Here is a 23,544-nt window from a genome sequence, read left to right on the forward strand (position 1 = left end):
CCCCAACATCTTCAGCACCCTGGGAACAAGCATCTTTCTCCTGGAAGGTGCTTTTTCATTCACTAGCGTAGTGACCAAAACACACAAGGCAAGATGGTGAAGACTCCCAGGCATGGCAGAGCCGAGAGCAAGTTGTAACCAGACCCCAGATTTAAAAGGCTCAGGTGAGGTTTTCTTTTAAACCAACAAATAACATTGTAGCTACTAAGAGCCCAAATTAATATATTTTGAGTTAGGTCTGTTTCTGAGAGTGAGAGAAGAGCATTATCAGATAATTCAGAGTCAAGTAGCCCCACCCTGTCTAAAGCAGTGGCTCTCCATTCTGGTTATATCTTGGAATCACCTGGGGAACTTTTAAAAATTACTAATTTCTGAGCTACATGTCCAAGCTATTAATTCAGAATCTTTGGGACTTGGGGCCTAGGCATTGATATTTTAAAATATCCTCAAGTGAGTTGCATACCTAGCTATGAATTAGAACGATAGACATTGAGAGATTAAAGTGATACTAAAATTATCTTTCAGATCCAAGTAATCCTTCATATATAGAGACAGCATCTTTAGCTTGCATTAGAAAACCAATGCTTTGAACAAAATGTAAGGGGTTTTGGGAATCTCTACTAAAACCAATTAAATGAACTTAATAGACTAAGGCAAATTCTCTCAGTTTGCCTTCCTTTTTCTTAGATCCAGTTGAAGCACTGTAGAAGCTAAACCTGTCCACTTTCTCTGTATACCACACTGAATTAAGTGTTTAAATCTCCAAATGATGTCAAATCAAATATACTGAATCATATAGATACAGTTAATCTTCCCAATATCCAGGTTGTAAGTATTTTCAGCCTCGTTCGTCTCCTTGTTCCTTCTTAGTAGGAGTTGTCAAAAAGACTTTGACCTCCTTGTTCATTTATTTCAGGTTTTTATTTTTCCCTTGAGGAGAATTGACCATGTATTGAAATATAAAAAGACATGTCTTCAGGAAAAAAAAATGTATATAATGTTTCTAATGTCTTCTTCATGAATATGAAAATATGTTTGCATACATTAATGTATTCAGCTGTCTATGTTGAAATTATGATACCTACAAACATGTTGGTATGTCAGATTTTCAGACCTACTATAAATGGAATTTACCAAGACCTGATTAGAACTGAATCTGTCCTGGAGGTAACTCACTGTCCTCCTCTATGATTTATTTTAACAAGTCCCCAACTTCAAAGTTTGCTTATCAGAGACACAAATTTAAACTGTGATCTTCAGAATGTCTACTATTATAACCACAAGTTTTACATGGAATAAACTTTCAGAGATGTGAACAGATGTTCCACCCTCCCCCACTCAGTTCCGAAATCCCACTCCACTACCTACTGTCTCAAGCCACCTGCTCCTCTTCCAGCTCTCTCTCCTCTTCCTCCTGGAAATCAGTTCTTTAACTTCAACTCCTTTTCTTCCAGTCAGCTTATCCTGGCCTCAATTTCCCTGTGAACAACCCAGCTGTCCTGGTCCATCACATCATCTGATTCCTAGACTTCACTTTATCCTTCCATCGATCTCTTAACCCCATGCCCCTGGTTCTGGATCAATTCAACCACACCCTTGTTAAATCTTATCATCAGCCTGCTGTGCACATCTTAAAATGAAAGTTAAGCCTTTTGAATTTGTGTTCTTACAAAGCCAGTATCTTCAATCCCAGATAAGCCCTTAACCTTACCTGGCAGTCTTCCTACCCATCCCAAGTTAGCTCCTTTTCTCCATCCTTCCAGAGACTGTTCAGATTGAATGAAGACTGAAGAGTTACTTCAGTTTTAACATTCCTTAATTAAATTCATACCTCATTCCTCATTTCCACTCCAATCTGCTTTCCTTTACAGACTGGGGTTTGAACCCTGGGCCTTGTTCATGCTAAGTACGTACTCTACCACTGAACTACATCTCCAGCTCTCCTCTCAGACTTTGACCTTCTGAAACATATTTGTAATTATTATGACCCTGCTTGAAATCCATAGGCAGTTATCAAGGACCTTCTACAGGAAGTCCAAGCTCCATAACATGACAACATGACAGCTGTGGCTCATGATTACTCCTTTCATGGTATCAGCTTATTCTCATCCACCTTCCTTTCCCTGTACCCCAGTCCTGTCTTCCAAGTCCGCAGATGTTCTCCACTGTGTACAGGTGTGCATCTTTGCTCTTGCCATCTTCTTTGTATGAAATGCTTCTTACTCTTCTGTCAACTTATTCTTAACGATTCAGCCTTGGCCCTGTGCACCTTTCCAGCATGGACTCCTCATGCTCCAGGACTACCTGTTCTCCTACCCCTTTTCTCACTCTATTTTATGTGCTTCTTGAGAGCATGAGGCAGATTTTTCTTTCATCTCTACAGCTTCAACATTTAGCTGTGATACATAGGCTCTAATACGTATCATTTTTAAAAGAGTGAATGACAGACAATCCTTCAGAAGAAAAACAGATGAAGTATTTAGAATCTGGCTCAGATTCTGTGATCAATTTTCCCAACTTCAGAATCCTTTCTTTGGATATGTGAAGGCAGATTATATCTGGATTAGTGACCGTTTTTTTCAAGTACCTTATACATTTGCTAAAAAGCCCTTTTTTTATTAAAAATCATAAATTTACATAGGGCAATATTGTTTGATTCATTCTGTTATTTTTTCCCTTTCCCCCCCACCCCTCCCACCCCTCTTTTCCCTCTATACAGTCCTTCCTTCCACCATTCTTACCACCCTCCTTATCCCTAACCCTAACCCTAAACCTAACCCTAACCCTAATGCTAACCCCTCCTACCCCCCATTATATGTCCTCAGCTGCTTATCAGCGAGATCATTCGTCCTTTAGTTTTTTGAGATTGGCTTATCTCACTTAGCATGATATCCTCCAATTTCATCCATTTGCCTGCAAATGCCACAATTTTATCATTCTTCATGGCAGAGTAATATTTCATTGTATATATATGCCACAGTTTCTTTTCCATTCATCAACTGAAGGGCATCTAGGTTGGTTCCACAATCTGGCTATAGTGAATTGAGCAGCAATGAACATTGATGTGACTGTATCTCTGTAGTATGCTGACTTTAAGTCCTTTGGGTATAGGCCAAGGAGTGGGATAGCTGGGTCAAATGGTGGTTCTATTCCAAGCTTTCTGAGGAATCTCCATACTGCTTTCCAGAGTGGCTGCACTAATTTGCAACCCCACCAGCAATGTATGAGTGTACCTTTTTCCCTACATCCTCTCCAACACCTATTGTTGCTTGTATTCTTGATAATCGCCATTCTAATTGGGGTGAGATGAAATCTTAGGGTAGTTTTGATTTGCATTTCTCTTATCACTAGAGATGATGAACATTTTTTCATATATCTGTTGATTGCTTGTACATCTTCTTCTGTGAAGTGTCTGTTCATTTCCTTAGCCCATTTGTTGGTTGGATTATTTGTATTCTTGGTGTAGAGTTTTTTGAGTTCTTTATAGATTCTGGAAATTAGCACTCTATCTGAAGTATGAGTGGCAAAGACATTCTCCCACTCTGTAGGCTCTCTCTTCACATTGCTGATAGTTTCCTTTGCTGAGAGAAAGCTTTTTAGTTTGAATCTATCCCAGTTGTTGATTTTTGCTTTTATTTCTTGTGCTATGGGAGTCCTGTTAAGGAAGTCTGATCCTAAGCCAACAAGCTGGTCCAGTGCAAACTATCAGAGAGGATGGTGGACGTACACTTGAAGAGATCCAGCGAGAGATGCACAGAAGGGTTAGGTTAGGCCAGTGTGTCTGGGAACAGCCATAGATGCAGTAGGGGACAAGGGAGAGGAGGGGATGCAGTAGGGGACAGAGGAGGTTGGTGCTGCCTTTATGGAATTGTGGTTCATCACAGCTAAGCAGGAAGGTGACAGGTGACGTAGTGTTTTGAATATGACTTTGGGGAAACCACCTCCCCTCTCTAAATGAGTTTCCCTGTCTTAAGTGGGAAAAATAACATGGTACTAGTTCCCTAGGGCTGCCATAGCAAATTACCACAAATAGACAGACACATAAGAAATGTGTTGTCTCTCACAGTTCTGGAAGCGGGGAGTCTGAAATTAAGTCATCAGCAGGGCCATCTTTGCACTGAAGGCTTCAGGGAGACATTCTTCCTTGAATTGTCCTAGCTTCTGTGGTTTCCGACAACCTTTGGCATTCCTGACTTGTAGTTATATCACTCCAGCTTATACCTTTCTTTGTCTTTACAATGTCCATATTCCCTCCATGTGTCTCTGTCTCCAAATCTCTCTAACCGGACACCAGTTATTTGATTTAGAATCACCCTAATTCAGTATGACTTCCTAGTAATAATCATCTAGTACCTTAATTGATTATATCTGCAAAGATCCTGCCTCCAAATAAGATCACATTCACAGGTACCAGAGTAAGGACTTCAACATATCTCTTTGGAGGATGCAGTTTAATCTAGGACAAGTACCAACTCTGAAAAAAATGTGGTGATAAAAGCCTTGCACTACTGCCCATTCCTTAAGTGTCAGTATCATTTACCTGTTTCTTCCAACTAGGCATAGCTCTGACCTGTTTTCACCCGTGACGTTTCATTGGCTGGGAATAAATCTCACCATAGAGCAGGCATCCCTTTAGTGTCTATCTTTGCCAAGGAACTTAGAAAGAAAAGGTAACATTCCAGGTGGATTAAGTCATGGTGCTGGTTGGTATTTCAGTTCAATCCCTTGAGAATTGCAAAATGAAACAATGTTAGCTACTAAGGAGAGAGAGAGAGAGAGAGAGAGAGAGAGAGAGAGAGGGAATTCATATGAATTAATATCACTTATCCACTCCCCATTTTGGGGCCTGTCCATCAGAGAAGAGCCAAGTTGAAGTCATAATCCACATTTGGCAGCAGTAGCAGAGTCGTCCCTGATTCCACAGAAGACAGAAAGACCATTCTGTTGTGGCCCTCTTGACAGAGCACGTACTCTAAAAGAGGAGAGTGAAGTCGATTTCTCTGCCCCTGAAGTTTCCTAATGTTTTACAGGCACCACATACTTAATTCAGTTTTGGTTGTACTATGCACAGCTGACTGGAGAAACAAATTGGGTGAGATTTCCATGAGAATCCATTCAATAAGGAGTTGGTAGAGCAGGTTGAGGACATGTGCATGCCTCCTTCCTCCAACTCTTGTCTCCCAGTTGTGCAGAGTAATATTGCTGGAGACTCTCAGGAAGAAAGACTTGGTTCAGTGCAGTAGACAGAAGGGAATGAAGGAAGGGAGAGGGAATGGGAAAAGGAAAGACAGTGGGATGAGTCTGACATAACTTTCCTGTGGCCACAGATGAAAACACCACAGTGAATCTCAACACCATGTACATCCACAAGAAATTAATTTTAAAAAATAACTATGGGTAAATGGCAGGAAGATCAATAGAGGGAAGGGAGCAGTTAGTGGGGAAAGAGAGGGGGAGGAGAGGGTCTGGGGACTGAATTAGAGCAAGATATATTCCTGCTTGTATAAGCATGTCAAAATGGATTCTACTGTCATGTGTAACTAAAAAGAACCAATAAAAGAAAAAAGAGAGAGAAAGAAAGATGTGGATTCCAAGGATGGTTTTGCATGCTTTCCTTTGTTATTTTTTAAAATTTTTTATTTGTTCTAATTAGTTATACATGACAGTAGATATATCATACACTTTGATATATCATACATAAATGGGGTATAATTTCTCCTTTTTCTTTTTTTTAACCAACAAGTGTGTTTATTGCATTGTTATTTATTATAGCAACAGTAGAGAAGAGAAAGGGGGAAAGGAAATTGTTAGATAAACCATGCCACCTGTATAATGGATATTCCAATCACTTAAAATTATGCTTCATAAGCACATTTGCTTTTACAGAAAAATATTTTAAACATGTTGCTAAATCAGACTATCAGGATATGGTTTATGTCATATAATTGAATTTGCAATAATAAGTATGCAAAGAAGTTTAAAAGGACTTTTTTATGTGGGTCCTTCTGGTTGCAGTTAATGGAGACGTCCTAGAGTTATTATAAGATTGGTGGCTCATCATAAGAGTACACATGAAGATAAAGAATATAGGAATCTCAATCACACAGCTAGTCCTCATGTAAATCTAAATAAAACCTTCATCGATCTTTGTGACTGGTGTGAGAGAGAGGTGCAACTTCATTCTTCACATATGATCATCAAGTTTTCCCAACATGATTGAAAAGATGACTTTTTTCTCCAATGTGTGTTCTTAGCACCTTTGTTGGAAATCATTTGACTGTAGATGTGTGGTTTAATTTCTAGGCTCTCTATTCTGTCCTGTTGGTCTATGTGTCTGATTTTATGCCAATCCTATGCTCCCTTGACTACTACAACTTGGTAGTATGTTTTAATATCAGGTGGTGTACTACCTCCTTCATTCTTTTTGATTAAGATGACTTTGACTATTCTGTTTCTTTTTTTTTATGGTTTCATATAAATTTTGGAATTGTTTTCGTCCCCACATCCCCTCCCCTCCCATCACTCCCCTCTATCCAATCTAAAGTAACTCTATTCTTCCCTTATTGTGAATTAGCATCTGCATATCAGAGAAAACATTCAGCCTTTGGTTTTTTGGGGATTGGCTTATTTCACTTAACATGATATACTTTATTCTTTATTTTAATCTATTCTTCCTTGGTGGAGATTAAAGAAAACACTTTAAAATTAATAGATCTCAGAGTCAGTTTCCCTGGCTCTCTTCAAGTCAGTGAAGGAATGAAAGTCACTAGGAATATGGTTTGTGAAGGTCAGTTTATTAGAGGATGCTCAAACTTGACATCAACTTACCACTGGTGAAGTGTGGGCATTTTACTTTCAACCACTGCAGGCACTTGACTGGAATTTTTTTTCTTTTCATTTTTGATTAGCATAATTAAGTTTTGATTGTTTTAAAAACTCTCTTAGAACTTTATTTTTTTCCCTGACTGGGTCAAGCTACACAGTGTTTGTGCCTACATGAAATTAGAGATAGTTAACCTCAGAAATGGTGCTGTTTTCTGTCAGTGGGCATTAATTCTGTTTAGCTGGAAGAAAGCATTAAGACTCAGACTAACCTTCCTTTCAGTAAATTTGAGGTCACTTTAAAATTAGAAAGAAAATTATCCTTCGGAAGAAAAAGAATCTACTTGGGCACAAGTCTTCAAACAGGAAAGAAAGTTATATATAAAGGGATATGCTGCAGCTTTCCCACGTGGCCCTGGAAGAAAGCAGGCAGCAGAGAGAGTCAGTTGATGCCCCAGGTGCTTCATGACTTCCAGTCAAAGTGTCATGACTCTTCAAGTCCTGACGCTACAGAACATGCCTCTGTAGCCTGGGCATTTCAAGGTGAGAAAGACTTGACCCTGTTGACAGACTGGTTCAGGAGGAACGCTGGGCAGAACACTGAGAATGGATTATGTCCACAGCAGAGGAGCAAAAGTCATCTTGGAAGAACTGGTTGTTCTTCTGCAGCTGGAGGGAGGGAGGTCAGGATGACTGGATGTGGCCAAGTTTAAGTGAACTGGAGCTGGGGTCATGGGCAGCTCTAAAGGCCCAATGATAAGTCTAAGATTGCATCCCTCCTGGGACTGGCATCTTATCATTAAGCCAGGTTTCTTCTGGTTATTCACTGTCCTTGAATAACCAAATTACAGATGCAGTAGTTACGTCACCCCTGGAAAATCTCAGTGGAGAGGAAAGGGTGTAAGATTTGCACGTGTGAAGAGACTTGCTGCTCCACGGACTCCAATTCCGAGACATTTTTGTATAGGTTTTTGGAACTGTGTTCACTTCTGCCTCTGACCCAGAGAAAATCTGAGACCTCACTCAGTGTGTGTGCCTCTCTCTCTTCTAAACAAGTACAGTCACCTTCTGTATCCACAGGTTTCACATTTGTGGTATCAACCAACCCCAGATGGAAAACATCCGGGAAAAAAGACTGTGTATATACTGAACATACAGACGTTTTTTCTTGTTATTATTCCCTATACAATACAGTATAGCAATTATTTATATAGCATCTACATTTTATTAGATCTTGTAGGTGACCTAGATATGACTTGAAGATATACATAGTTATATGTAAATGCATACCATTCTATATAAAGAACTTGAGAGCTTTTGCAAATTTTGGTATCTGCTGGAGTCCTGGAACTAGTCCCCTATGGGTATGAAGGATGACTGTCCTTCCTTAACCATTGCTTTAATCACTGGTGAATAATTTGGTTTCTCCTCTGACCTCCGACAGGAGAAGAAAACAAGCATTTGACCTTGTGGACTTGCACTCTGCTACTCAGGCTTATGAAGAACAAAGGGGGACAAGTAGTCAAAGGTCGAGGCAGCTCTGGGTCTCCTGCCAGTGTTCTTCACCCTGACTTCTCTTCCCTCAGATGGTCGGCTGTGACTATGAGATCGATTCCAATGCAACGGAGGATCGCTGTGGTGTATGCCTAGGAGACGGCTCTGCCTGCCAGACTGTAAGGAAGATGTTTAAGCAGAAAGAAGGATCTGGTAATAAACAAATAAATGATTGAAGTGTCAGGGGACTTGGAACAGAGGCCACAAAAATAATTGTTCAATTCCTAGGTTTTGTACTAAAAAAAAAAAAAAAAAAAAAAAAAGTTTACAAGTTTCAAAGAATTTGAAATGGAATCTAGCCCTCAGCACAAAGGAGAATGAGCTCCAGGGTAGTTTTAAGAGGGAGAGAGAATTGATTGCTAAACGAATACAGAAGGCATCACAGAGACATAGAGATCTGAAATGACCTGCTGGCTGCTCATGGGAACAGGGAAGAGAGTGTGATCCCTGGGAGTGGATCCTCTGAGAATATACATCACAAGATGTTTTAGTCAGCTTTTTCACTGCTGTGACTAATGACCTGACCAGCACAACTGTAAAGGAGGAAGGGTTTATTTGAGGGCTCGCGGTTTCAGAGGTCATAATCCATAGAAGGCCGGCTCCATTCCTCAGGGCACAAGGTGAGACTGAATATCATGGCAGAAGAATGTGGCAGAGAAAAGTAACTCACATCATCAGGAAGCAGAGAGACACTCCACTCTCCAGATACAAAATATATACCCCAAATCCATGCCCCAATTCCCACCTCCTCCAGCCACACCCTACCACTTCAATTAATCCCATTAAGGATTAATTCACTGATTGGGTTAAGACTCTTACAACCCAATCTTTCTCCTCTGAACCTTCCTGCATTGTCTCACGTGAGCTTTTGGGGGACACCTCATATCCAAACCATAACATAAGAGGATTCAGGGCTGAAGGCCAATGCCCTGAGAACAGATTAAAAATTGGTCAGAAGGAAGGCAAATTCAAGGGCAGGCTCTGCATAGCAAAGCAGAGAAGCCAACAATGGGTTCAAAGGCAGAAGAATTGAGATACCTTTAGGGTATCCCAGGAGATGTGAAGATTGGGAGTAGGGTTGCTTCAGTTCTCCCTCACACCCAATTGCTCCTTGGAAGGAGTTGCCACCCAATGTTCCCTTATGACTTTCAAGGCAGTTCTTCTAACATTCCCCCCACTTTGTTCTTTTACCCACACTTCATTATTCTTTCCCTGTAACTATCATAAACAAGATTTCTTCTTTGTGTAGTTTTTGACTTCCAGTAATCTACCCTCACACCCTATCCACTATGACCCTGTGCAGCTTTGTCTTCAGTGAAAATAGTTCTCTTGTCCTTTGGCCCCAGCAATGATTTGTAGCTTGGGTGAGGTTTTCTTGGGAGAAGGAAATAGGTTAGGCTTGGAGAGAATGAAGACAACTCAGGGTATCTTAGTTGGACTTCCCCAGATGTACCCCAAGATAAGAATTCAGGAATAAATAATTATTTGAGAAACAGGAGGTCTGGGAAAATAACAGTAAGGTGTTGAAGAAGAGAAAGAGGGATATTAAAACAGCCTCAAAAGGTGCATCATTGAGCTGTTGCATTGCGTCAGGAGTCGGTGTAGAACTTGCATATCTGAGTTTTCCCATTAGAAGGTGAGATATACCAGTCCCACCAGTCATGGTCCAGGCTGTTTGGGGTGGGGGTTAGGTTGTTAATTCTCTGGATTTTGTGGAGATGTCAATATTGAAATAGGAAGTCCAGCATGCTCTACAGCAGCAGGGCCCAAGGGAATGGGGCAGTGTTTGCTACCCAGAGGTGATGCCGTGAAGCTACTAAGTAGAATCCCAAGAGAATCCAGTGTATTCTTCATTTAATGGCATGGCATCTTGCTCCCTAGTAAACATGAATTTTTAAAAAAAATTCTATTACTATCTTTTCATTGTCGACTACTGAACTACTAAGGTTAAATTTTTTAAATGTAATTCTTGTCCTGCTCTTTTAGAATTAGCATTAAAAGATTTTATTATCTGTGCTTGATTGATAGCTTCATTATGAATAAGAGGTACCCCTCAGATTACTTGCTAGGGATGTGAATATTAATTTAGTATGTTTGAAGCTTATGATTAAGCATCCTTTGATGGCTAATGTCTGTTGATTTTTACAAAGTTTTTATAAATGTTTTCCATTATTTAGGCATTGCCTTATTTCCTTAAATTATAAAAAGTCACACTTAAAAAACACATTTCTTCATTTTACTTCATTTTTATTTTTCCATAGAGATTCTTGGGCCTCCGACATGCTGTGCTCCTAACATTATGGTAACTCCTTTAAAAACCAGAGTTGTCATTCCTGAATATTCTCCACTTAACATTCTAAACCCTTAGGAAAATGGGTTTTTGTTCTGTTTTTTTTTTTTTTTTTTCTCCCCTCTGACCTACTCTCTTGGGGAAGAGAAAAAGGGACAAGGAATATCTTGCCCTCCCACCCTGCACTCACCTCGGAAGTCTCAGAGCCTCTGGCCACAGCTCACTGCAGAGTGTTTGACCTCTCTGTGCTCCTTCATGCTTTCAATTCTCCTTTACCCATTTCCTACCTGAGGGATTTTGATGGTTCTTGGCATCCAGGGAATGGTGTCAGCCTTCAACTGTCCGTGGCCAACATAGCCTGCATATCTCTCTGACCCTGTTACCCCAGCACAATGGGGAAATTGAGTTTTCTCTCTGGACTCCGCAACATCCAGTGAAGAGGTCTTGGCTCCATAAACCCACAAGACATTCTCCAGATCCTACCTTTGCTCTGTGCTTAGTGAGGCTGTATTACCATAAAATCCGGGCTACCACCAACCCACTGTGCCAATGATAACAAGTGAGGCAAAATTTTATGAAATGCAACTAGATTGCATCGGAATAGTTGATTAATGTGAAGTCCAAAGTCAAAAAGAGAGAACTTAATTCTTCTCTTCAAAGACATCCTGTATGCTGTTTCCTATGCTTGTTTTCATGCTGTCTTGTATTGCCGCCTTATTTCGCCTTATGTTTAGTTTTTCCCCTAATGCCATTGTTAACTGAGGGCAGAATTGTCCTTTAGTCTTTGGCATTACCCTTTTCAAATTCAAACTACCTGAACGTATCTAGAGTAGGTATTCAGTAAGTGCGCATATCAATTTAAGTTTAGAAAGTTTCTTTTAAGACTGATTCCACATTCTTTTGATAATAAAGGAGACAAAATCATTAACTATTCTACAATTATGTTGAGGGAATATCTGAGGCGGATCTTTTCCTTCTTGACGTCCTGCCTATGGTTTGGGTCTGGTGTTTTAACTCTTTGGGAACAAAAGCCAGACTTTCAGGTTAGGGTCCCTTCCCTACTGTGGTCCAAAGTCATAAGTTGTTATCATTGCTGTCATAATGCATGTCTGAAAATATTCTTTTGTCTTCATCTCTCTACTCCCGACTGTGGTTTCTGTGGTGGGTGACAGTGAATTATTTCAGAAAATTGGTGTTTTTGACTCTTATCTGTCTGGTCAGGAGAACATTGCCTTTGCTCTGAGGGGGTTGTGATTGTTTGGACATGGCTTTGATATTCCAGTGCTTATGCATCAAATTCTGAGGCTTATTATCTGTTTACAACCGTGGCCATGAAAGAACACAGTGTGTCCTTTATGGGGAAAATTATAACCATCAGGCAACACCAGGAATAATGACTTTAGCGAAGAGGTGGAGACTGGCACTGGGAAATAATGGGAATGCATGGTTAATCTCTCAGAATAATTAAAAAATCCTTCAAACCCCACATGACCGGATTGATCCATGGGTTCTTTCTGTGTTCTTTTCCTTTAATTCTTACTTTGGCTCACAGATCTTTTTATCAGAGTCGTTTAAAAAGAAGTATAGGTGAAAAAGTCTGCAATTAAAGTGCCCCTGGTGGTCAAATGCTCCCCCTCCTCCTCCTCCTCCTCCTCCTCCTCCTCCTCCTCCTCCTCCTCCTCCTCCTCCTCTCAAGAGGCCTTAGGAATGGAGGGTCCCTACTGTCATGGGCTATGGAGGCATGAAATATTAGGTAAATTCTTTTGTTTATTTCTTATGGGTGCTTTAAGAAAAAATATTAAAATATTAAAAATATTAATTTTATGGAATTAAAATAGGCCAGCAGACAAGTGACAAGATTCTGGTCTAAAGAACCATTGGCCTTGGGAAGTCAGCCCTTGGACCTCAGCTTCAGAGGCCCCTTCTGACCCTGAGTGAGAAATTTTCTTTATCTTTTCTCTTCTAATAGCCTCAGGACTGATTATGCCTGTGGATATCTGAGAGCTGAAATTGGGCACAGTTTAAAGAGGAAGATGTCTATATCCCTGGCCTTCGAGGAATGTCCCAACAAAGCTCCCGTCTTTCTCTGTAGAGATATCTGTTTAATAAAGTTGATGTCATGTGCCTGATGGTACCATATTTCTCTTTAATTAGTACCATACTTGGGGAACATAAGCCTCCCCAAGTAAACTCCCCATAATAGCTTCCCTTTTCCATTGTTGGAGAAAGAAAATAGGTGGCATCAGACATAGTTCCATGGTTACTGTGATTAAGTGTCTAGAAATGGAAGAACTTGGGACCAGAGTACAGTATACTATTTAGAGATATCAGCCATTGCCTGGTTTGTTCATTCATTCACTCATTCACTCATTCACTCATTGTCTGTGAAGCATGAACTGAGGATCTATAAGCAGTTGGTCTGGAGGGCTCACCTCACTGCCTTCTCTGTCTTATACCACTGAAGTCACAGGCCCAAGACCCTGAGCTGAAACTTGACCATTAGGTAGGAATTAAACAAGGAGCCTGTTCAGAAGGAAGTTGATGGACATTAAGCTCTGTTTTTCTAAGAACTCTCTGGGCTTCTTTCTCAGAGCTGTGATATTTATCCTGATCTCTCATGGCTCACTTTTTGGCCTAAGACATGGACCCTTTGTAGACCAGTTTCCTCAGCCTTGGTTTGTTTCCTGTTGCTTACACCCCTGGATTCTGTATTATTTACCTGTCTTGGTCTTAGACATCAACTAGCTCTTTCCTCACTTTTTTAACATCTTGGACTTTTTTTTTTTTTTTTTTTAAGCATTTTTATTAGTCGTTGGTGAATCTTTGTTCATTTATTTGTACGTGGTGCTGAGAATCGAACCCAGTGCCTCACACATGTTAGGCGAGCACTCTACCACTGAGCCACAATCACAGCCCCAAGCATTTCGGACTTCTTAAAACCACCCCAGTGTTCTGCTTCTTTGACCTTAGCTTCTCTAGACCTCACTCTTGCCAGGCCCTGTGATCACTAAGTTAACCTGGTCTTGCTTACTACTTTCCCCATTACTGAGAATCAGGGACCCATTCTCTGAGCTCCCTGGAACTCTCATATGGCTAACTAGATCACTTAATTCAAGGTCCAAACTACCTGCCAACTTCTACCTCCTTTATCTAATCACAACCAGAATGAGTTCAGACTTTCATCTTGAAACCTTTTTATGTCACTAGAATAGTTACCATATAAAACTCACCTTTAATAATATGGATATAAACAAAACCACCTTGAATTTAGGTGGGTGAACAAAATGAAAGGGTCGGTGCTCAAGAGATGAGTTTACTGGAAATATACAAAATTGCCTGGGGTGGGAGAACCCAGTGCGAGGAACTATAACATGAATCCAAGTTTAGGGGATGAGGGCCTGGACTAAGGAAGGCATGTAGAGAGGATGAGCATCACACAAGGAAACATTCTGGACAGAATCCAAAGGTGATGATGATAAGCACGGACACAGCTTTCTGAAAGCCCAAGTGGAGTCTGTTCTGTAGCACATTTCTCAGGTTAGAATGGGTGGGAGGAGAGGGATAATGCTTGGCCACTCTGCTTGAGAATTTTCATATCTACAGGTCTAAAGACTTTCCATGGGTTAGGGCTGTAATCCTTTGTTCTAGAAGCATTCAGGGACAGGAAGCTACCTCAGTCTGTTCCTTCTCTTATATTTTCTTTCCACTGGCTTCTAGCAAGATGGTTGTTTTCGCTCTCCGTGTATTATAGGACTCTCATACCCTGATTGCTCTCTCTTGAAATAATCGAATCTAAAACTCTAAGTCAAGGGCAAATCAATTCAACTTCTTAAAAGATCTTCCAGGCACATTTATGTTTATATAGCTATTCCTTGCTCTGTGATCTGTGATCCTGCTGAGTACAGATTTGTATCTGCATGCTCTGGTGCCTAGGATCAGAAGATGAATCAGCCTTTCCCAGGAGCCTTCTTATATAAATCATGAGAGTTTGGCCTCCAATGAGCATCATCTCGATGGCCATGAATTAAAAGCCTCAATCTGAAGAAAGCAAGCTGGCTGTTGTAGATAAATAGCCCAGTCTTAGTAGTATAACCTCTTTAAGAGCACATTTTTATTAGACATGACAAAGACAGTAGACCAAGTATGCAAATGAGTCAGGTCCATTTTTATGAACTTTAAAGAATCAGATAAGGTGTGTATTAGCACTGATGGTTCATGACGTCTCTTATGCTATCTTCAGAAGCAAAGCCCCCATCCTCAAAGACCTCAAGTAGTCATTTAACTTAAAGTGCTCACGACTGGTATACTGATGGGGTACTTCCTCCAGATGGTCTCCATGGACTCAGAGGCTCGTTTTTGAGGTCAAGATTATGTTTTCCATCACAATCCTATCTACATGTATGATTACACCAGTGGTGAGCATCTACATCGTGCACAACCATAGAAACAAAAAGTTGTACCCCGTTTGTGTACAATGAATCAAAATGCAGTCCATAAAACTAAAAAAGAAATTATAATAAAAAGATTTTGTTTTCCCTCTTCCCCCAATACTGACAGAAATAGCTAATGTTTACCTTGGAGAAGATGTAAGAAAACAGATTTTGCTGGATGAATTTATTCATCGTTCTTAGTGCTTTGGAGCTATTTTTACCAAGCCTTCTCCTATCTAAACACAATGAAGATACAACACTGATATTTGCTGAATTCTTTTATTTTAATAAAAAATTAATCAGCTCATAATAAATATTTCCAACTCTAGGATTCTCTTAATGGAAGAATAAAAAATAATTTTTTAATCATTTTTTCCATCTATTCCCTTCACCTATTTTTCCATATTTTTATTGATGCATTATAATTGTCCATAATGATGGGTTTCATGTTTGTACATACACACAATATAACCATATACCTTGGTCAATATCATTCCCCCCATTTTTAAAGCAAGGATCACAGTGGAAGGTATAATATTTAAAGCCATTTATTTGATTTCCCTACATGTGTTCTATGAAAGGCACTCAACACCCTGTCAGAAGATGATTACAGAGAGCAACACCTGATTGGTATTTAAAAAAAAAAATGCATTAGCTTCAATTACATGTGATAAACATCTTCCCCAAGGAGGTTTTGCATTAGTCAGTTTAATCAGGTGTTTCAGGCACATGTGGGGGAACCAAATGAAACTTAATTGAATACTACAAGACTCACACTTCGGTTCCCCTGAATAAGAGCTTCCAATTTGAAAAGTGAGGCTGAGGTTATGGCCTGTGTCCAGTTTCTGAGCAAATAATTCCTGCTGAACAGGCCAACATTTGTCCCCCAGGACTCATACTACTTTAGTATCAGAGGGAGACAGAGCAATCAGGCACTGTCAAATGACAGAGATGAGGGTATTGCTTGTCAGGCCAAAAAACCCTATGTATGTGAAAATAAAAGGAATATCAATAGCATAGAGGAAGGGGATCAGAGAGAGGGAGGAGGGTAGGGCATGAGGAAATACTGGGGAATGAAATCCACCACATTATGCTATGTCTTTATGTGACTGGACCACAATGACTCATATATGTACACACCAATTAAAATAAAAGTAAAAAAATAACAATAATAGAAGGAAGAGCAGAAAGGAAAGCAGGTCAAGAAGACAGGAGGAGAGGGAATGGGAAGCTACCATAGAATGAGACTGATCAAGTGATGTGCAAGTATGATTGTGGCAAAACGAATCTCACTATTATGTATAATTATAATGTACAATAAAAAAATAGTATTTATCCATGGGGAAATAAACAGGATGATCAGAGCCTTAAAACCGTATTTTGTATGAAAAAGTTAAAGGAACAAAGAATGGCAGCCTGGAAAAAAACAAAATTGTTGAGTATTAGAGTGAAGAGAGGCCTCAAAATCATCATCCAGTCCCTGCGTTGTGAAGCTGGAGTTGAATGAATGACTTAGAGTCAGAGCTGATTCACGACAACGTAGAGACTAGAACACAAGTCTTCTGACTCCAGTGCCCCAGGGCTCCTTTCAAGAAGCAGGTTCTTTCCATTCTATGAAGTGATGTCTCTTGAGAAGCTAAATCATGCAGAAACATGACGTGCTTTGAATAGAGCCTGCAAGAGGAGGCAACGGCTGTGCTGATCCCTTTTTCACCAGTGCACCTCCTACCAGGACAGCCAGTAAGTGAGGAGGAGACTCTGGCTAGAGCTGGTCGTCATCTTTAAATGGATATCCACGTATGCTTCTTCAGAAGGCTGGATGAAAACACACAAAAATAAACCATAAATTCCTATTTTAGCAAAACATAAAGGGAAAATGGGGGTGGGCCATTTCTAATGAGTGGGATTGTCCAACAGCACAGGCTGTGCCCAGAACTGAGTTTCTCATCAAGGGAGGTATTCAAACAAGCCAGGTGGCAATCAATGCAAGATTTCCTCCAGAATTTTCTTAATGAATGGAAGCCAGGATTAAATTACTTGTAAGAGTCTTTTTTTTAACCTGCTGGCCGTAGAGAGGAGGAAAAGTATGAATCCAAAGCTATGTTTAGGAAGACTAATTTGACAGCAACAACAAATGATGAGAGAAATGCTAGCAGGAAGTTAGCTGGGAGTGGTAACAGTCTGAATTAGCAACATAAAATCACAGAAAAATAGGTGCTGCATTCACAAAAAAAAAAAAAAAAAAGCTACAGTGTCTCTTCTGCGTTTATTTTACCCCTTCTCACAAAACTATGTACACATTGAGTAGCAGAGTTCCTGAAAATTCTGTTCCTGGCCAAGCTCTTTAAAATTCCCCATAATTGCCATAATTGGTACTTCTGCAAATCCCAGTAGCCACTCAGCAAGGGCACAGAAGGATGGGGATGCTGGGAAGAGGATAAATGATGGGCCAGAAAAAGACTGTATTCAGCCAAGAAGCTAGCATGGCTTTTTAACTATTATCTCTTCAATTCTTAGGTTATGTTGACATCGGGCTCATACCCAAAGGAGCAAGGGACATAAGAGTGATGGAAATCAAGGCAGCTGGAAACTTCCTGGCCATCAGGAGTGAAGACCCAGAAAAATACTATCTGAATGGAGGATTTATTATCCAGTGGAATGGGAACTATAAGCTGGCAGGGACCGTCTTTCAATATGACAGGAAAGGAGACTTGGAGAAATTGATGGCCCCAGGCCCCACCAATGAGTCCGTGTGGATCCAGGTAATGCAGAAGGGAAGGGAACTGCTGACATGGATGCTGTGTAGCAACTTTTCCTTTTCAAGGTATTTACTGGGGGATATGAAGTAAGAATCATCAGAACTTCTTTTAGCATAGAAGAGAGAGAGGAGTGAGATCTTTGTGGTGCTCATCCTTTATTGCTTAGAAATTGCTGAAACTCCCATAACAAAATGCCCATGGCTCTCAAATCACCCATTAGGAAGTTTGAGCTGTTTCCAGGCTGATTTACCTGAGAGTAACTATTACTTAGGTATGTAAAGGAGCTTGTAGCCTGTTCTGTGTGACATGAGTTTCCAGGTAGCTTCCCAGCAGTGGGGATGAGGGGACCTGCTGTCATATGCTTATCCTCAGGCAGAGGGTTTGCCTTTATGAAATTCTTGGAGGAAGGAGGTGTTCTTCAGAGTCACAAGGGCTTGTCATTCATTTTGGTGTAGAACTATAGAAAGAAAGGAATGATTATACTGGTAGAGGCAAGGCAGATTGGGAACAACAGATGCCCCAGACAATCAGATCTAGCCACATTCAAAAGTTAGGCCAGAGCACTCACAGAAGCTGGAGGTCAGGGTTGGAAGCCATGGTCCATGAATGTCAGGAGAACTTTATCTGTCCTGGTACAAGGGCAAAATGATGTACATGTGCCCCAATCCCAGGGAGCAACCAATCCCCCACCTCTGAGTTTAAGATGAATCTATTTCAATGTGTTGTTAAGTAGATGACCTGCAGAAGGAAACCAAGAGAAGATTCCAAGACTGGCATACCTTAGCTGAAACCCATGACCATTTTTATCCCAGATTTAATACACATTAAAGAAACTAACCAGCTGAGAGCTAAAAAAGAGCATCAAAATACAACAGCAAGGACATGATAAAGGTCAACTTTTATTTAATGCTAATCTTGTGTCATGTTCTAATAACTTTATGTGTATTTTACTCATTTTGCCCTCACGATAACCCCATTAGTGGGTACTATTGTTATCCTCACTTAGTACATGGGGGAACTAATTAACTATTCACAAAGTTAATAATTATGTAAGGGCACAAGTGACCTATCAGCTGGTTGCTAGAAAGGACACTCCCTGACATTCCCTCAGAGTAATGTCCATATATTTAGACCTCCCCATTTACAGAAATGGAAATTTAACCAAAAAATAACAGAATGGAGACTGTATAGATATGGACAGAGGTAGAAGTAGATATGAAAGTAGAGGTAGAGATGCAAATATGGACATAGATATAGGTTCATTTAATGGTATCTTTTTCAGTGTGTACTCTCTGAACTAGCTTCAGATGATAGACATTTGTGTACTGTTTTGAATGACTGAGGTTTGCAGTCTAAAGTCATGACAGAATGTGGTATCACCCCTGTCCTGCATTTTAGCTCCTGTTCCAGGTGACTAACCCAGGCATCAAGTATGAGTACACAATCCGGAAAGATGGCCTTGACAATGATGTGGAGCACCTGGTGTACTTCTGGCAGTTTGGCCGCTGGACAGAGTGCAGTGTGACATGTGGGACAGGTGAGGAACAGCTGCTGTCACTAGGATCCCTGGCCACTTTCCCAGAGTGGGCCATGGAGGCATCTTACCCAGTGGTTTGCACTCTGTGTGCATGGATTTGCTGGGTGCCAACATGTGGCCCAGGGGACCTGTGAACAGTGACAGTGCAGGGACGTGGTTTAAAGGCAGAGACACTTCTGCTCACATCTCATTGGTTGGTCTTAGTCACTTGGGCACCATCTACCTACAAAGGGAGGTTGGGAAAGATGAAAGAACAAAAGGTCATTTGGAGAGCAGAGCAGACCGCCACAGTGCCGGATGAACTTCCCCAAGGCCTGTGAAGGAGAGTTCAGAACCCGTGGGTACTTGGGGCTGTTCTTCATTTAAAGGACTTTAATAATAGCACTGTGTATGGAAGCCTCCACCTCTGTTCCTCCTTTTGGATCATGTGCAATTCAGTTCTGGAACTTTTTGCTTCCTGTCTATAACGACTGACTGTAAAACTAAGGCAGCGACAGAGCAGAGAGTCAGCATCTGGAACATAGCAAAAGGAATAAAGAGTGAAGGAGTGAATGGGTCAAGGCCAGGCTGCCTCTTCATAGGCTGCCTTCTCACATTCTCAGACTCTGCTGAACCCTCCACTGTCCTCCCACCCCAAGAGATAGTCATGGAAGGAGGTCTCCCAACAGCTGTTGGGTCATGCACCTTTTAACATTATAAACAATTTTTGTATTATTAACCTTTTTGTTTTCCCGATTCAGCACAGAAAACCAAGGTCAGCTTTTAGAAAACACAAGGACAAAATATTCACTTAAAAATGTATGAGGTTTTGAAAATGCCAAACCTCTGGAAATGGGTTGGGGTCAAGGGTGCAATCTGTGGCTGCAGCCGTAAGTGGTGTTGGTGGGATAGTCCATCCTGTGATTTCCCCTGACACACTAGCATCTCCAGATGTACTGACCCTCATCCCACCCTCATTGTCCAGGGTGATGGGAGGGTTCCCAGAGAAGCAAAGGCAATTTAAGCAGATAATAAGTGGGTGAAAAAAACTTACCCTAAGGAGCAGTTGTGAGGAAAATGAAGTCACTGTGAATATAGTTGCCAGTACTTTTTCAGTTTATGATCCCCTTTGTTATCGTCTTTGAACAAAATTCAAGTTTAAGCTTTAAATTTAGATCATTTGTCCCAGCACACCACAGAGTAAAACTTAACCAATGGGAACTGGGCAGGGTCTCCCCAAACAGGAGACCATCCACCTCTCTGCCTTCTTCTATTTCAAGATAGGACGAACCCTTTGCTTCCTATGCAATATTTCCAAACACTAGGAATAAAGAGATAAGTTGTTATGGGGCACAACTTAAGAACAGACCTATCACCACTGAGAAGTCCAAATTTGAGAGTCTTTATTAAGCCAGCCAGCTGACTGTCTCACAAAATGCCCCAAAAATGGCTATTGGGAGAATAGCTCCGACCACAGGGTTGTAGGAGTTCTTATACCATAAGTCAGTACATCAATCATAAGTGTCTGTTACTATGATTTAAAATTACAAACTAACACCATGAAATCATCAGCAGAGGGGGAAGTGGGTCAAAATGACCCTTACCTAGGTACAAACTAAAGAATGGTTACTAACATCTAAACAGTCACTGTTGACATCACCGTTAACATAGTACATCGTTTAGGAAACTAGGGATCAAAAGAAAACAATTTTCCATTATATAAGAATTGCCATTTCATCATTTTGTATTGCCAAACAAGTCATGCTAAGCAACCGTTGACAGGAACAGAGGCTGGGCATTCCCACGGAAGAAGCATTTCCTACATAACACGGAGTCTCAAGGTAAAATGGAGTCTGTTTAGCCGTTGCCCATATAGCCTGGCCTATAACATTTCCTGGAGTCAAATATGTCAACCCATCACATAAGTGGTTGGGCTTTGCAATGATTGTAAAGTGTTTTAGTCAGCATTTTTGTTGCTGTGACCAAAAGACCTGACAAGAACAATCAGAGGAGGAAAAGTTTATTTGGAGCTTATGGTTTCACAAGTTCAGTCCATAGTTGGCAGACTCCATTGCTCAGGGCCTGAAAAGAGGCAGAACATCATGGCGGAGGGGTATAGTGGAGGAAGGCAGCTCAGAACATGGCAACAAAGAAGCAGAGAGAGGTCTGCTCATTAGGGACCAAAAGAGCATTTTGGGATTCACATGAAACAATCTCCTTAGCTTTAACTTCTTTGTGGAGTTTCTAGGCTCAAAGAGTATAAATAGTATGATAATATTAAGAAACTAATTGCCAAGTTAACTTTTATAATTGAAGGATTACAAACAGATGGGAGCCATCATTTTACCTTTTTGCCTGTTGTTTTATTTTAGTTTTACAGTTTTTACCTGAGAATCATTTCAAGCATACCAGAAATAAGAATGTAATAAATTCCTGTGCATCACCCACTCAATTTTATCAGATCTTACCATTGGATCACGTTGGTTTCAATTTTCATTCTTAAAGAGAAACATCCTACACCTGGGGTTAAGGAGCACACTCCAACTTCATGTCCTTCCTCTTTTCTCCAGAGTTAACTACAGGCAGAAACCAGTGCTTATATTATCCTCATTTATGTGGTGGAACACTTCTACTATACATGCATATAGTGATGCACACTGTAGTTTCTCAGGTGGCTTTCTGTAAATAGTATCCTATTCAAGGTATCGTTCCTTATTTGTTTTATTTATTCAAAATTATGCCTTTTAGGTAAACCCACACTGACAAAAGTAGCTGTAGTATATTTTAGGAGCTGCAAATTATTCCCTTATATGAATTACCATGATTTATTTATAAATTCTACTATTTTGCATTTATAATTATTTCTGCAATGCTATAATGAGCACCTTATAATTACTGCCTTCTTACCTCAATATTTGAGCTTTCTTAATTTGTTTACTTATCAGTGGAACTCCTGAGTCATAAAGTGTGTTCATATTACATGAGTGAGTCAGCGAACTCACCAGGGTACTGTGAAATATTTTAAAATTTCCAGGGAAACAAAAAATTTAAAGGGAAACACAGTAGTACTTAACATCTCTGGCATATCACATGAAGTACTAGCTCAAAGTCATGTCGTTTCAAGGGTGGGTCTCACTACATTCCTTTCAATAACATCTCACTCTGTGACATTGGATTTTCAATGGGTGCTGTGATTTAAAAAAGAAAATCAGGTGCCTCCTGAAAATTAGTAAGGGACAGAAAATATGGTATCTAGTCTCGTTGTAAGATTTGAAAAGTGCATATTTAATATTTGTAAAAATCTCATTTGTAAGTTAATTGTAAATGAACTTAGAATACTATTCTTCTTCGCTGAGCACAGTGATGCATGACTATGATTCTGTAGCATGGGATGTTGAGGCAGGAGGAGCCCAAGTTCAAGGCCAGCCTCAGTAACTTACTAGCAAGTCCCTAAGCAACTAAAATTTTTTATGAAGGGCTGGAGCTGTGACTCAGTGGTTAAGCATCCCTGGATTCAATCTTCTGGGCCTTGTGTATGCTAGGCAAGCACTCTACCACTGAGCTACATCTCTAGGATCCCCAATATTTTCTTAAGATCCCAACATCTGCACATGGCTGCATTGCCTAACACAAGAGCTTTTGGGGGAATGTTCCAGATCCAAAGTATAGCGAACAGAAATATCAACTTTTACTATAATCAGTTTTGTCTACTTTCCTTTTATTGTGTGTGTTTTTGGTGTCTCTCTCAATCTTAACTAAAAACATTTTCCTGTCTCAAAGTTATTGTTTTTTCTGTCTCAAAGTTATTAAGATAAGAGTCTATATTTTATTCATAAACTTTCAAAAATTTAAATTTCACGTAAGGACATTAAGTCACCTGAATTTACTTTTGCATGTGACATAAAAGATTCTGATTTCCTTTTAAAAAATCAGTAATTTCAATGACATTTATGGAATAGGACAACTCCTCTTCCTTGGCATTTATAATCAGTTCCATTGGGTAATGCATGTGAAGATGGCTCATTCTTGAGTTTCTTCATGCTTCTCCTTGACCAACAATGGTACCATCTCCACAAGAAGCTTACTAAAAGACGTTTACCTGAGTCACCCCCAAAAGATCACCAGTAAAAGTACAACAAATAGATTCTCGGTGAAGAAACAACAGATGCCAAT

General features: G+C 40.3%; 1 protein-coding gene across 1 annotated transcript in view; it reads left to right on the plus strand.

Moving 5' to 3' along the window:
• The window catches only part of ADAMTS12 (ADAM metallopeptidase with thrombospondin type 1 motif 12), a 329,970-nt gene that overhangs the window by 231,622 nt on the left and 74,804 nt on the right, over positions 1–23,544 (plus strand). The window contains exons 14-16 of the mRNA XM_079144478.1: positions 8,409–8,529; positions 17,614–17,858; positions 19,254–19,392. Of these exons, the coding sequence (XP_079000604.1) occupies positions 8,409–8,529; positions 17,614–17,858; positions 19,254–19,392 (505 nt within the window). The remainder of the gene's footprint in view (positions 1–8,408; positions 8,530–17,613; positions 17,859–19,253; positions 19,393–23,544) is intronic.

This window comes from Sciurus vulgaris, assembly GCF_902686455.1.
Source record: "Sciurus vulgaris genome assembly, chromosome: 6".
Lineage (NCBI taxonomy): Eukaryota > Metazoa > Chordata > Mammalia > Rodentia > Sciuridae > Sciurus > Sciurus vulgaris.